Source organism: Lissotriton vulgaris, chromosome 6, assembly GCF_964263255.1.
Source record: "Lissotriton vulgaris chromosome 6, aLisVul1.2, whole genome shotgun sequence".
NCBI classification, from domain to species: Eukaryota; Metazoa; Chordata; class Amphibia; order Caudata; family Salamandridae; genus Lissotriton; species Lissotriton vulgaris.
The window spans coordinates 1,093,767,940-1,093,784,349 of record NC_141694.1 but is presented as its reverse complement, the minus strand read 5'-3'; the positions used below and the strand labels follow the sequence as shown (position 1 = coordinate 1,093,784,349).

Genomic DNA, 16,410 nt, shown 5'->3' with positions numbered 1-16,410 from the left:
GAAAAAAGACTGTCAGAAGAGATGAGGAAACAAACTGTTGTGTCCTATATTAACAATGGTTTATTAACCCAGCAACTCCCATTGTATTTGAGATTACCAATGTGTTACTGGGAAAGATCCCTACTATTCAGAATGAGAGCAGGAACGATAAAGTTTTTACTCTGTTTTCCTCTGGGACACAGTTTAGATGATAATATTCCGTGTCCTTGTGACGGAACCAGCAAACAAAATGATTTACATTTCTTCTTCATGTGCAAGTCTTATATGAAATATATCAAATGGTTTCTAGCACCGTATTTTAAAAAACATAGACCCCTCTCCTTGAACCAGTCCTATTTGATGCTCTTAAAATTAGAGGATGACGAACTCATATTTCGCATAAGCAGTTTTTTTTAAAGTTATTTTTAATGTACGCAGAAGTATGGAATGCCCTTGATTTATTTGCACTATCAATGATTATTGACCTCCTTTGCACTTTAGAAACGTGTGACTTAGTAACTGTACTGATAATGTACTTTATAGTGTCTATTGCACCTTGTAATTGTAATTATAAATGTTGAATTGTATTTTAAACTGTGCTTTTATGGATTTTTGTAATCCGAATAAAGATTTTTGAATTGAATTGACAGGCCTTGAGACCTTATTCTGTATTGTCATTGAAAATTAAAGTCTGTTTTTTTTAAACTTGCTAAACATCAGCTTTTTGGGTGAAATCTTCCAATCCAATGAATGACTGCGAGGAGTGTATGATGTTCCTATAATCTTGCCAACAGCGATTTGTGTGTATTAATGTTTGGACACCGTTGATCATGTTAATGTATGAACAGACAAAAGTGCACAACAAGTGCAGTGTGGCGGGATTTGGTGTCACTGGAAGCATTTTGCTATGCACATGTTCGAGAGCTTATACTCCACGTCAGCAGTGACTTTGCTGCACAAAGTATTTATTTTCAGCTCTGTGGGGGTTAGGCTGTATCTAGAATAGGGGCAACTAGGGATGCTGGGATTGTATGCAGCATCACCCCAAGAATGCAATTACTCTGCCGGGGTGACTCCGGGACCACATTTTGCTGTTTAGTTCAATAACATGTTCATCCCTCACCATGAATCATTGTCTCCTTGCCATTGGTCAGTCACATCCTTGAAATAGGTGTGGTAACTGGCATCCAAGTTTGTTGCCTCTCTCACTGAGAAACCAATCATGAAACGTCTCATAATCTGCAAAAATTCCTTAAGAAGAAAGTCTAGTTTAATTACAACGCTAGGATATTTCCAAGGTACTTTAAACATTCTTGGACAAAAGCCTATGAAAGCTATTGCTTTTTGTTCCTTTTATCTTAAAAGTTCACTGGAAAATGCATAATTTTCTCGAATGGTTTGCTAAAGATTTGCATGGGAAATGGTGACCTGCCTCCCAAAAATGCTGCGTCTCGTTAAAGTGAACCCCAATGCTTTACCCTCCATCCCCCGCGCACCGCCCAGCCCTGCCACTCTCAAATGTCACCAGCCGCCACTGATAGTTGGGTTTGTGGCACATGCGCAGCCATTTGAACAAGATACCTTTTCGCATTGCAAGTATATGAAGCTCCGTTAGTGTGCCAAGATCTGTTCTTTGCCTGAGAATGCCAGAACGAAGCGAGCAGGTGCGTTCTGCATAATTTGTAGCTGGTAGATCATGTACAGAGGGAGTCCTACAAAAATTTGACTTTTTTAATCTAGGGCCTCGATTACAAGTGTCATGGATTTTTAACATCCCTGCACAAACATCTATTTGCACAGGGATTGTAGGAGAGTAGGGTCTGCAATCCTATGATCACCCAGATTTTTTGCTTTTGTTTCACTGGTTTACGACTTTCTCTGGCTGTGGGCCTGCCAATCAGACCCACAGCCTAGCTGTTCTCTCGCTAAATTGACAGGTGTACCTCAGGTGCATTACCCAATTGGAACTGGGCCATCTTGTCAGACCCTGTCACTCAGGGCATCGGTGTACCCAGGGCCTACCAGGGGCTGAAGCATGTATTATGCCACCCCTGGATGGCCATCTAAATCTGACACAACTGGCTGCACGACAGCTGGGGCAAGGTGGTGTACTCGCCCTTTGCTTTAGATATAGTATACCTATATCTAACCCTAAAATGGACACCCGAGTTCCTATCAGTCACTCCTATGGCAGGCCTTGACAATCCTGAAGGCAGAGTGCGTGGAACCGTGTGAATTGGGCTCTGGCGCGAGCCGAGCCCGGTTGCAGCTTGCGGAACCGAGTCACAATGGCTGTTCCATGATAACGCGTACCCCATATTGCTAACTTCGGTATCGCGTTATCAAGACATGTCGAGTAAGGTGTCATACGAATCGGGATGCTGACCCCTCACCAATGCTGGCGACGGGGTTACCATTCCACCCTTCTAGAGGGACACGACATGTACGTAACTGTGAACCCCGGTTAAAGTTAACTGAAGCCTCAGCTCCACAAAATGGATGCTGCCACCACAGACACAAGTCTGACCTCCTGCTGCTGGGAGTCCTTCCAGCGAGGAGAGCTTGGACAAAGGGTGTCCTGTCCGGGGCGGTGCTCGCACCATCCCAGACAGGGTTTGTGTATCCTGGGTAGGCAGGGCTTTACAGGAAGGTGACTGCGAAGTGGCACCCTGGTGCTCACTACGCATCTGCCGGCCAGAACCAGTTCCAGGGGCACCCCAGGCCCTGACCTGGGGAAAGTCCGGCATGGGAGAGGGGTGTAACCACCCCCCTTCCTGGTCCCACCCCTAGGGCAGGACCTAGTCGCGTACCCACCCCTTTCTTTAGGATAAAGGCAGGAGCGGGGACCCTTCCAAATTAGATCATCTTTGAATCAAGAACTACTTTCTACGAAAGGAAATTCAAGACTCTTCTCAAGATTTCTCCCTTGTGGCTAAGGAGTAGTCACCCTGCATCCGCAGGCACCATCTAAGAACTCTGCGGTTTGCTGCACGTCCTTCCTCCGGAATCCGACTGACCAGCTCGACGAGACCCGGCTTCCCTGGCACCTCTGACCTCTACCCACATAGTCAGCTCAGCTGAGATCCCTGGGTGCAACGAGACCTCGAGGGACCGGCCATCATCAAAACCTGCACGATTTCTAAACCAGCACGACCACCGAGGGATCCTCTGGTGAGTGCTTTGGGGTCCGAGAAGCCCCGATCCTGAGCAGCTCCAGCATCAAAGTTCAGCCTCCCAGCATCTCCACGATCTGCGTGGGGCCCTTCTGCTTTTTGCTGCTCATCACGTTGTCTGGTTACTAGCCCGCTGGCTTGTGGCCTTCTCGACGACGTCCGACAACAACGCTGTTGGTCTGGTTGCTCCAGACTGACCCTTGCTCCCTTTTGAAAGAGGAGCACCCCGGACCCTCCTGGTCCACTCAAGACGCCATTTTAGGTCCACCAAGTGGCCCTGAATTTGCCAAGGCTTGTTGCCCCAATCCTGGGCCCAGCGACGCCGACAGCATCAATCTTCGTGGGACAGCTCGCACCTCCATCCTGGTCGCCGACAACGCCTCCGGGTCCGTGAGACTGCAGAGCCGAGCGTCGCCCACTCACCTAGTCGAGGTGACGATCATCCGGTGCCTTCCTGGTACCCTCTGACTACTGGCTAGTAGTTACGAACTTGGTCCCCTCTGCTTTCAGGTGTCATCCATCCCTGATCCAGGCTTGGATCTCTACGAACTATCTCAACTGGTCGCCGGCCAGCAACTCCTTCCTTCCGGCTCCTGGTTCGTCAGCGAGGACTCCCGACGTCTGTAAAGACTTGTGCAGCCGCAGCCCCTGGTCTAGGTAATTTCGGCATTTCGGTGCCCGCATAGCCTCCTTATTGAAGGGTCCCGAGCCCCCATCGCTTCCGACTTACCTTATCGGGTTCGCCCGAGAACACTTAACTCTCCGTGCCCTCGGGCATTTGTGTAGATTGTGCACTTGAAGTATTTTCTTAAGAGTTTCGTTGTGTGCTTAGTACCCTGTCCTCATAAAGAGTACAGGGCTGTTGTGATTCTAATAAATACACTGTTTATTTTCATAACACTTGAGTGGTGTCCTTTCACTTGGTGTTCAAGGGGTATGTGATGGTATAACAGCTGGCTTAACACGCCCTCTAGAGTTTAGCCCGAAGACTGCTCGTATCCACGCTACTAGGATAGCTGGTCTAAGGTTGACTTACAACCAATCACCTTAAGGGTCGTTTGGACTGATGCATAGTGATCACTAGAATAGTGAGCACTGCATATCAGGCCAACTTCTCACATTGGTGAGCAGCGGTTGGGATTTGAGCTTGCTGTTTTACCACGCGTATCCTAAGAATATCTTGTGAAAGATCGCATAAGTACTCCAGGTACATATAACTTAGCTTAGAATACTCTGAGTTCTACTGAACCAGCTGTTGTAGCTCCTCAAGGCTTAGCACACCTTGGCTGCAACTCTTAGCAAGGGATCAGTAGGTAAACATATAGTGTAGGTAGGTGCATCACTTACACCACACTAGAAGCAGCATGTCAGACAAAGGAGGAAACACTGAGTCTCCCCTTGTGTCAGTCGACCTTCCACAGGTCACTTCCAGATATGCTGCACTTAGCTTCCAAGAGATGCGACAAATCTGTACATCTCGGAAGCTAAAACAGGGTGCAAACCCTACCATTCCGTTTCGGATTGGTCTCTTGGAGACTTATGATGCCAGGAGGGCTGGTAACACCGACCCTTCACATCCAGAAGGGAATATGCCCCCCCTCGAGGGAACCCTAGGTGCCCCGGACCTTATCCATCTCTCCGCAGAAGGTGAAGAGGAGGACAAGGAGCCAGAGACATCTGGGGACGAGGCAGACAAAGGTCCAGTAGTAGTCAGCCAGCTAACTAGGGACAACTTAAGCCGGCACGAGAATGGTACTATGAGACCCCTGGGGCCCCTCTCAGGCCAGCTTAACATTGGGAATGGACGAGTTAGGTCTCTATCGAGAGGCTCTAATAGATCCGTTCGAACCAATGGCTCTCGAGGCTCTTCTCGAAGAGGGATGACATCCCCTCAGAAGAGAGTGTACGAAGCTAAAGAGCGGGAAGTCAATCTGCGGAACGAAAGGGAAGAACTTGCCCTGGCCAAAGAAAGACTCGCCTTTGCTAGAGAGCAAGAATTGAGTGGGAAGAACCCCACTGGTGGCAGCATTCCCCCACGGGAAAACAGGAGTTTAGACACTAGACACCTGAGTAAGATAGTGCCCCCCTTTAAACAAGGGGATGACATCCACAAATGGATTACTGCTTTGGAGCGGGCCTGCACTGTACAGTGCATGCCCCAAAGTCAGTGGGCAGCTATCTTGTGGCTCTCCTTTGAAGGTAAAGGTAGAGATAAGCTCCTCACTACTAGAGCCGAGGACGCTAACGATTACCAGGTCCTGAAGAACACACTGATTGATGGGTTCGGCCTAACCACTGAGCAGTACAGGTTGCTGTTCAGGGATACCCAGAAAACTCAGTTTCAGGACTGGTCTGATTTTATCGATTGTGCCACTAAGGCTTTGGAGGGCTGGTTGCTGGGCAGTAAGGTTACTGATTACACAGGATTGTATAATTTGATCATGCGAGAACAGATTTTAAACAATTGTCAGAACCAGTTGTTGCATCAGCACCTTGTTGACTCGGATCCGACCTCTCCCCAAGAATTGGGAAAGAAGGCAGACAGATGGGTCAGAACAAGGGTTAAGCAAAACCAGGGCCAGAACCAGGGTGGTCAGAAGAAAGCAGACCAGAAGGGTAAAGATTCTAAAGGGGAGCAAAATGACCAGAAGTCTTTGACAGGTCCCCAACAACCCAAAGAGGGGGGTGGGGGTCAGGCTTCCCAGAAAAAGAAGAATCAAGAAGGCAAATCGAAAAGGTGGTGCCAATACTGTAAGAGTAAAACTCAATGGTTTAGTGAGTGCACCAAGAAAGGAGGGCAGACTCCTGCTACTGCAGCCCCTAAGGTACCTGTGCCCCCTAGTACAGCCAGCAGTAGTAGTGCACCTCCCAAGGGACTAGTTGGGTTAACCTTGGGTTCTGAGGGGTGTGACAACTTAGTTGGCACACTCACTCAGGTTGTCCTTGTCTGTACAGGGGATGTGGATATGTCCCCTGATGTCAGTCCCAATACCTTGGGCAAATACCGACAGACGCCTTTAATAAATGGAAAAATGGCTCAGGCCTATAGGGACACTTGTGCCAGTGTCACCATGGTGACGCCTAACTTTGTGGACCCTGGACAGATCATGCCAGGAACAGATTTCCTGGTGACCAATGCCAGCAACGTCACTACCAGTCATAGTATGGCGATTGTTGCTTTCTCCTGGGGAGGGGTAAATGGCCAGAAAAAGGTTGTTGTTAGTTCAGACCTCCCAGTGGATTGTTTGTTGGGCAATGATTTGGAGTCATCACAATGGTCAGAAGTGGAGCACCGGACTCACATGGAGATGTTAGGCTTGCCAGCACATGTGCTTGCTGTGACTAGGTCACAGGTCAGAAGATGCCCAATTGAATTGGTGCTGGTTCCTGGAACAATGGACCAGACACCTCCCAAGAAGAAGAGCAGTCGGGTTAAGGCGTCGCCTTCCCCCTTGCCCCAGGTTGAGGATCAAGTCTCAGAGGAGGCTGACCTCCAGGAATTGCGGGAAACTGAACCTAAAGAACTCTAACTTGATCAAGTTGAGTTTCTGGGCTCAGGGGGACCCTCACGAGAAAACCTGGGGAAGGACCAGTTAGACTGCCCTTCCCTTGAATCCCTCAGACAGCAGGCTGCTGCTGAGGCTGCTGGGAACGCCACAGGTACCCACAAGGTATACTGGGAGGATGGACTCCTGTACACTGAGGCAAGAGACCCCAAGCCTGGCATGACCAGGAGGCTGGTTATCCCCTTGTCTCAGCGTGGTTTCCTTCTTACCTTGGCCCATGAGATTCCCTTAGCAGGACACTTAGGCCAGACGAAAACGTGGGACAGGCTTGTCTCACACTTTCACTGGCCTCATATGAACGAGGATACCAAGGAGTTTTGTTGCTCCTGTGTCACTTGCCAAGCCAGTGGTAAGTCAGGTGGCACAACAAAGGCCCCCCTTATACCAATGCCTGTGGTGGGGGTGCCCTTTGAACGAGTGGGGATTGACATTGTCGGTCCAATGGAACCCCAAACAGCATCAGGGCACAAGTTTATACTGGTGGTAGTGGATCATGCCACCAGGTATCCTGAAGCTATTCCCCTTAGGACCACTACAGCACCTGTTGTGGCAAGAGCCCTAGTTGGATTGTTCTCCAGAGTGGGCTTCCCTAAGGCGGTTGTCTCTGACAGAGGTGCAAACTTCATGTCGAGCTACTTGACTGCTATGTGGAAGGAATGTGGTCTCAACTACAAGTTCACCACACCCTATCATCCACAATGCAATGGGCTTGTTGAGCGGTTCAACAGGACCCTAAAAGGGATGATTCATGGACTACCTGAAAAGCTCCGGCGTAGATGGGACGTCCTGATTCCCTGCCTTTTATTCGCTTATAGAGAAGTCCCACAGAAGAGGGTTGGCTACAGCCCTTTTGAACTTTTGTACGGGCATCCTGTAAGAGGACCCCTGTGTTTGGTGAAGGAAGGATGGGAGAGACCTCTCAAAAAGCCTGCAACCAACATAGTGGACTATGTGCTTGGTCTCCGCTCTCGGATGGCTGAGTACATGGAAAAGGCATCTGAAAACCTTAAGGCCAGCCAAGAACTCCAAAAAATTTGGCATGACCAAAAGGCTGTCCTGACTGTTTACCAGCCTGGACAGAAGGTGTGGGTGTTGGAGCCAGTGGCCCCAGCAGCACTCAAAGACAAATGGTCTGGGCCCTACACGATTCTTGAGCAAAAGGGAGAGGTCACCTACCTGGTGGACCTTGGCACTCCCCGGAGCCCCCACAGGGTGCTCCATGTTAACCGGCTCAAAGCATATGTCGACAGGAAGGACATGAGCTTGCTCATGGCCATAGATGAGGGACAGGAGGAAGAGAGTGACCCTCTCCCAGACCTGCTCACTCAGAATCCTGATGATGGATCAGTGGACGGTGGTGTCTTTTGTAGCAGCCTCTCTGAACATCAACAGAAGGATTGTAAACCGGTTCTTCAATCCTTCCGGCATATGTTCTCTCTAACACCCAGTCAGACCAATTGGTGTACCCATGAGGTTGACACTGGTGACAGCTTGCCCATCAAGAGTAAAATCTACAGGCAGCCCGATCACCTTAGAGACTGCATCAAAACTGAAGTGCAGAAAATGTTGGAGTAGGGAGTCATTGAACCCTCGGATAGCCCTTGGGCTAGTCCCGTAGTTCTAGTGCCAAAGCCTCACACCCAGGGTGGTAAGAAAGAGATGAGGTTTTGCGTAGACTACAGGGGTCTCAATGCAGTCACTAAGACTGACGCCCACCCAATACCAAGGGCAGATGAGCTTATAGATAGATTGGCTTCTGCCAACTACTTAAGTACGTTTGACCTGACAGCTGGGTATTGGCAAATCAGGTTAGCGGAGGACGCCAAGCCTAAGACAGCATTTTCTACCCCTGGTGGGCATTATCAATTTGTGGTAATGCCCTTTGGTTTGACAAATGCACCTGCCACCTTCCAAAGGCTGGTGAATCACGTTCTCACTGGGCTGGATGACTTCTGTGCGGCGTATCTGGACGATATTGCTGTCTTTAGCTCCACCTGGGAGGATCACCTTGTCCACCTGAGGAAAGTGTTAGTGAGACCTGCTGCTTGCAGAGCCTCTATCAAGGCCACCAAGTGCCAGATAGGGCATACACAGGTTGTATACTTGGGCCACCTTGTAGGTGGAGACCAAGTTCAACCACTGGAGAGCAAAATACAGTCAATCAGGGACTGGGCTCCTCCAACCACCCAAACTCAGGTTCGAGCTTTCTTGGGCCTGACTGGTTACTACCGAAAGTTTGTCAGAAATTACGGATCGATTGTGACTCCGCTTAATGAACTGACAAGTAAGAAAATGCCAAAAAAGGTTCAGTGGACAGCGAGCTGTCAAAAAGCATTCGATGACCTAAAACAGGCCATGTGCACGGCACCTATCCTCAAGAGTCCAGACTACTCCAAACCATTCATTGTCCAAACAGATGCTTCTGAGTTGGGTGTGGGAGCTGTTCTATCTCAACTGAATTTTGATGGTAATGACCAGCCCATTGCTTTTATAAGCAGACGGCTGACCCCCAGAGAGAAAAATTAGTCAGCTATTGAGAGGGAGGCCTTTGCTGTGGTTTGGGCCCTGAAGAAACTGAGGCCATACTTGTTTGGCACTCATTTCAAGATTCAGACCGACCATAAGCCCCTCTTATGGCTAAATCAGATGAAGGGTGAAAACCCCAAACTGCTTAGGTGGTCCATTTCCCTACAGGGGATGGACTTCACAGTGGAGCATAGACCTGGCACTAATCATGGCAATGCAGAAGGGCTCTCCAGGTATTTCCACTTAGAACAAGAAGACTCACCTGGTCAAGGTTAGTTTATTGTCCCAACGTTTGGGGGGGGGGGTCATGTAGGAGAGTAGGGTCTACAATCCTATGATCACCCAGATTTTTTGCTTTTGTTTCACTGGTTTACGATTTTCTCTGGCTGTGGGCCTGCCAATCAGACCCACAGCCTAGCTGTTCTCTCGCTAAATTGACAGGTGTACCTCAGGTGCATTACCCAATTGGAACTGGGCCATCTTGTCAGACCCTGTCACTCAGGGCATCGGTGTACCCAGGGCCTACCAGGGGCTGAAGCATGTATTATGCCACCCCTGGATGGCCATCTAAATCTGACACAACTGGCTGCACGACAGCTGGGGCAAGGTGGTGTACTCGCCCTTTGCTTTAGATATAGTATACCTATATCTAACCCTAAAATGGACACCCGAGTTCCTATCAGTCACTCCTATGGCAGGCCTTGACAATCCTGAAGGCAGAGTGCGTGGAACCGTGTGAATTGGGCTCTGGCGCGAGCCGAGCCCGGTTGCAGCTTGCGGAACCGAGTCACAATGGCTGTTCCATGATAACGTGTACCCCATATTGCTAACTTCGGTATCGCGTTATCAAGACATGTCGAGTAAGGTGTCATACGAATCGGGATGCTGACCCCTCACCAATGCTGGCGACGGGGTTACCATTCCACCCTTCTAGAGGGACACGACATGTACGTAACTGTGAACCCCGGTTAAAGTTAACTGAAGCCTCAGCTCCACAAAATGGATGCTGCCACCACAGACACAAGTCTGACCTCCTGCTGCTGGGAGTCCTTCCAGCGAGGAGAGCTTGGACAAAGGGTTTCCTGTCCGGGGCGGTGCTCGCACCATCCCAGACAGGGTTTGTGTATCCTGGGTAGGCAGGGCTTTACAGGAAGGTGACTGCGAAGTGGCACCCTGGTGCTCACTACGCATCTGCCGGCCAGAACCAGTTCCAGGGGCACCCCAGGCCCTGACCTGGGGAAAGTCCGGCATGGGAGAGGGGTGTAACCACCCCCCTTCCTGGTCCCACCCCTAGGGCAGGACCTAGTCGCGTACCCACCCCTGCTCCATCAGGATTCAAGCAAGCCGGGCCGAAGAAGGCTGAAATGCCAGAAACCGGTCCCCGGTAGCTTGTCTCCTTTCTTGTGAAGAATTGGCTTGGTAGTTTAGTCTGCCCTGTTCCCATGATGCACTGGGCCAGGGACAGACTGATTTGCATATAGCCAGGTTCTGAGCTGGGATGGGGCAGTGAGATAAATAACGGTGATGGATCAAGCCCTGATCTTTGGACTGGGTAAGAGTGGTCTGTTTAACTCAGACACTCTGTTCATCACCACCCCCTTTTGTAAATCGTTGACAATCCTGAAGGCAGAGTGCGTGGAACCGTGTGAATTGGGCTCTGGCGCGAGCCGAGCCCGGTTGCAGCTTGCGGAACCGAGTCCCAATGGCTGTTCCATGATAACGCGATACCGAAGTTAGCAATATGGGGTACGCGTTATCAAGACATGTCGAGTAAGGTGTCATACGAATCGGGATGCTGACCCCTCACCAATGCTGGCGACGGGGTTACCATTTCACCCTTCTAGAGGGACACGACATGTACGTAACTGTGAACCCCGGTTAAAGTTAACTGAAGCCTCAGCTCCACAAAATGGATGCTGCCACCACAGACACGAGTCTGACCTCCTGCTGCTGGGAGTCCTTCCAGCGAGGAGAGCTTGGACAAAGGGTTTCCTGTCCGGGGCGGTGCTCGCACCATCCCAGACAGGGTTTTGTGTATCCTGGGTAGGCAGGGCTTTACAGGAAGGTGACTGCGAAGTGGCACCCTGGTGCTCACTACGCATCTGCCGGCCAGAACCAGTTCCAGGGGCACCCCAGCCCCTGACCTGGGGAAAGTCCGGCATGGGAGAGGGGTGTAACCACCCCCCTTCCTGGTCCCACCCCTAGGGCAGGACCTAGTCGCGTACCCACCCCTTTCTTTAGGATAAAGGCAGGAGCGGGGACCCTTCCAAATTAGATCATCTTTGAATCAAGAACTACTTTCTACGAAAGGAAATTCAAGACTCTTCTCAAGATTTCTCCCTTGTGGCTAAGGAGTAGTCACCCTGCATCCGCAGGCACCATCTAAGAACTCTGCGGTTTGCTGCACGTCCTTCCTCAGGAATCCGACTGCCCAGCTCGACGAGAACCGGCTTCCCTGGCACCTCTGACCTCTACCCACATCGTCAGCTCAGCTGAGATCCGTGGGTGCGACGAGACCTCGAGGGACCGGCCATCATCAAAACCTGCACGATTTCTAAACCAGCACGACCACCGAGGGATCCTCTGGTGAGTGCTTTGGGGTCCGAGAAGCCCCGATCCTGAGCAGCTCCAGCATCAAAGTTCAGCCTCCCAGCATCTCCACGATCTGCGTGGGGCCCTTCTGCTTTTTGCTGCTCATCACGTTGTCTGGTTACTAGCCCGCTGGCTTGTGGCCTTCTCGACGACGTCCGACAACAACGCTGTTGGTCTGGTTGCTCCAGACTGACCCTTGCTCCCTTTTGAAAGAGGAGCACCCCGGACCCTCCTGGTCCACTCAAGACGCCATTTTAGGTCCACCACGTGGCCCTGAATTTGCCAAGGCTTGTTGCCCCAATCCTGGGCCCAGCGACACCGACAGCATCAATCTTCGTGGGACAGCTCGCACCTCCATCCTGGTCGCGGACAACGCCTCCGGGTCCGTGAGACTGCAGAGCCGAGCGTCGCCCACTCACCTAGTCGAGGTGACGATCATCCGGTGCCTTCCTGGTACCCTCTGACTACTGGCTAGTAGTTACGAACTTGGTCCCCTCTGCTTTCAGGTGTCATCCATCCCTGATCCAGGCTTGGATCTCTACGAACTATCTCAACTGGTCGCCGGCCAGCAACTCCTTCCTTCCGGCTCCTGGTTCGTCAGCGAGGACTCCCGACGTCTGTACAGACTTGTGCAGCCGCAGCCCCTGGGCTAGGTAATTTCGGCATTTCGGTGCCCGCATAGCCTCCTTATTGAAGGGTCCCGAGCCCCCATCGCTTCCGACTTACCTTATCGGGTTCGCCCGAGAACACTTAACTCTCCGTGCCCTCGGGCATTTGTGTAGATTGTGCACTTGAAGTCTTGAAGTATTTTCTTAAGAGTTTCGTTGTGTGCTTAGTACCCTGTCCTCATAGAGAGTACAGGGCTGTTGTGATTCTAATAAATACACTATTTATTTTCATAACACTTGTGTGGTGTCCTTTCACTTGGTGTTCAAGGGGTATGTGATGGTATAACAGCTGGCTTAACATGCCCTCTAGAGTTTAGCCCGAAGACTGCTCGTATCCACGCTACTAGGATAGCTGGTCTAAGGTTGACTTACAACCAATCACCATAAGGGTCGTTTGGACTGATGCATAGTGATCACTAGAATAGTGAGCACTGCATATCAGGCCAACTTCTCACAGGATCACAATTACCAGTTGTGCTAATTTTACACCACCTGCTAATTTTACACCACCTGGTAATTATAAAGTGTAATTAAGTTTGTGCTCCTTTGATAAAGTTCAGCAGGTAAAAGGTGCTGAAATTTATCAGAGAACAAATGCCCAGTATATACAGGGACTTGGCATATTTTGGTACCGTAACAACCAAAATAAGCATGTTCTGTCATATTTTTAGCAAAGCACGGAATAGGTGCTATTTATCAAAAATGAAAATTTCCAAACCCGGTGGTTTCATATTTTATTGGGTACAATAAATACTGCGTCCTACACCGGGGTACTTGTAATCAAGGCCTTTGAGGAAAGAAATAATTGTGTCATACTTACCCATGAGGTTCATGGTAACAGAGGAAGGATTTTATGGACTAAGAGGTAAGAGGCAGTTAGTTTAGCTCTTTGTTCAAGTTACTTAGCAATCAAGAAAAGAGTGACTGAAAAATGTCATAGAAGGTCAGATTCAATATGTGCACGGTCGGTGTATCTCTCTTCGATTTGGAGGACTTTTACAGTTACTGACAAACTTTGCTGAAAAGGACCTTCCCACATATCCACTGCGGTGGATGAAAGATCAGCATTGACAGTGATGCCACACAAACGGCAAGTGAGTTGAACATAGAACAGAAGGGAGCCTCGGGGCAAGTTCCTGCCATATACAGGATGAGAAACAAGTGTGTGACAAAAGGTTAGGTTTATAAAAGCTTGAAACAGAGCCCAAGGGCTTGCATCTAGTCAGCAATGTAATCAAACCAAACTACAGGCTCACCTGGCTCATGTTCTCCAGTCCTCCCGCCACGACGATGCTGGACTGTCCGGTCATGATCGCCTGAGCACCAAGGCACACAGCTTTTAGGCCTGATCCACATATCATCTGACAACTCCAAGATGGTACAGAGTATGGAATCCCAGCACTTACACTCGCCTGACGCACAGGATTCTGACCAGTCCCTGCACAGTTCAAATGGAGGAAAGAGGAAAAGAAAGGTATACTTAATGTTGGGAAAGCCACCACCAATTAAGTAATGAACTCAGAACATTACACAATGATATCCCATGAAAGTGTTCTTCTCACACAGTCCTTTAGGTCTCTCAATATATACTTTAGGCCAGCCCCCTTTTTCCACTGGTCTGTTCAACAGTCATTCACATGTTGCTTCCGTCCATCGAAGCATACAGCATGAGCCAATGGGTTAGTTAGTCCATGCTAGCCAATGGCTCTTTTGCACTTTGACTGAAGCCATTTTCTGATCACAATTACACACCCTCCTGAAAACAAGTGCAGTACAGGGCCAGAGATGAAGTTAGGAGCAGGTGTTAGTTGCCAGTGTTTTTTTCTTTCCCTTTATTATCCTTTTTTTAAAACTATAATCCTTGTGTGCTTAACATATGTCATCAAGACCGAATAAATTGCACCTAGACCATCTTTTATTTGCAACAAGAATAATCAAGATTCCTGTGATGCGCATTACCAGCCGGCTCGGAAACATATGCACTGTTCTATTAAAATGATAGGCAATGGTTGATTTTTTGGTTTTATTTACATTTTATATTCGGAGCACATTGTACACGTTTAGGCAGAGGCAGGTTTTCGATCTTTTAATTTCGGTGGCATATCACAGTACAAAAAAAGGATAATAACTGTTGCATCAGCTTGAAAAAATACCTTATTGGCTTTTCCAAGGCTTATTAGGTTGTGTTTCTAGTTTTGCCCTTTTATCATCATTTAGATTTGGTTTCACAAATTCATAGGTTTCATTTGCTGTGGTCATAGGTTTACCAAGTTTTGTTGTTCAAGTTTACAATAAAGTTGGTAAGGTGACCCGGTGTGCTTTGTGCTAAATCAAATACCACACCAACTGAATGCTTGGTGAGAATGAAGGGTCAATGATCAAGACTATGAGAAAGTAAAACAAAACAAAGAAATGGCTTTATGGTACTGTATTCTTTGGCACCTCAAATGCCACTGACCCCACTGGTGAGTCATATGCAGACGATAACCAGGTCACGGTATCCTTAGACGGTAGCCCTAATCAAAGTGCACATTAACCAAGTCTTGTTGACATAAAAACATGGATGCTAAATAACTTAACCAGAGAAGCCATTTCGGGAGCATGGGCATTGAGGGAATGAGTCCGTCATTTGTATTTTTGGACAGAATATAAATAGTAACGCCAATGTGAAAAGTTATGGGATGCTCCTTGATGGCCATCTATGAGAGCATCGGTATCATATGCGACTAGGACCATCTTCTTTCCCATGGATTTGGTTTAAAGAATACAACATCTTCCACCTGCTGTTCTCCCTTCAGCGATGGGTGCCTTGGACAACTCCAATTGAACTGTGCCAACTCGTAATACTTCAGGAAGGACGAGAAGTGCACTAGGAATTTCAGGTTGCGCTAAACACTGTACTTGGGTTCATCTCAAGACTTAGCAGGTGCATCATTTCTTGAATGCCAGCTGTGATCACCACATGCCTAAGGCAGAAGAGTATAATTTTCATGTGAATGTGCTCATTAAATAAATGCATTCATAACTGATCTCCCTTACTGAGAGGTAAAGATCTGTTCCCTGTATCAATCAAAGAACTGACATCCACTAATAAAGCTTTATCCTAATCGTCTTAATCCCAGCTTTCTACAGCGCGGTGGGGAAGTTTTTAGAACCTGGAATTCAACATATTGAACTCTCCAACAGACTCATTCAGATAAGAGAACTCATTGGCGTCCTTTAAAAACTCACTTTTGTTTTTCTCCTAATCGGTTTCGGCATCTGCTCAGAATTGTACAATTTGATGACTCTTTAGGCTTCCTTTGTTTCCTATTAAACTTACTTTGCAGTATACAGGTTGTTCAAATTCCTGCACCTGACAACACATTAGGAAGCTCTCTAAGTGATAATTATACATCTATAAAGGAATTAAGGTGAGTGACGGACAAGGTCCACAGCACCACCAGAAGTACACTGCAAGAGACACGAGGGCGGCCAGGTGCAGAGAGCAAAACAGCATTCGAAGCCCAATAGGTTTCTATCGAGAACGATCACTATGAAAAGAGGCTACAGGTTCTGGCTGGAAGGTCAGTTGGGGTGAACCAACCCGGGGGATGAAGTCTTGTAATGCTCGGGGACGTAGGGGCACCTGGGGTCCTCTTCGCCAGGGCCTGGTAGCGACAGATGCAGGTGTCTTCAGGCATCAGGTTTTCTTTTCGAGACCCGTTGCGGTCAAGGGGGCCGGTGTTTAGAGGCTGCAGGACATGTCAGTCAGTCAGTCAGTCAGTCAGTCAGTCAGTCAGTCAGTCAGTCAGTCAGTCCACTAGGGGTGAAACCACGATGGACTAGAGCTCTGTAGGGCTGGGGGACCTTGTTGACACCAGTGGCACACTTCAATTTGGGCCAGAGGCGACAGGAACAGTGCTG

At 48.8% G+C, this 16,410-nt stretch overlaps 1 protein-coding gene across 1 annotated transcript in view; it reads right to left on the bottom strand.

The window, feature by feature from the left end:
- ACAT2 (acetyl-CoA acetyltransferase 2) overlaps nt 1–16,410 on the bottom strand; it is a 212,302-nt gene that overhangs the window by 138,766 nt on the left and 57,126 nt on the right. The window contains exon 3 of the mRNA XM_086927156.1: nt 13,761–13,942. Within this exon, the coding sequence (XP_086783282.1) occupies nt 13,761–13,942 (182 nt within the window). The remainder of the gene's footprint in view (nt 1–13,760; nt 13,943–16,410) is intronic.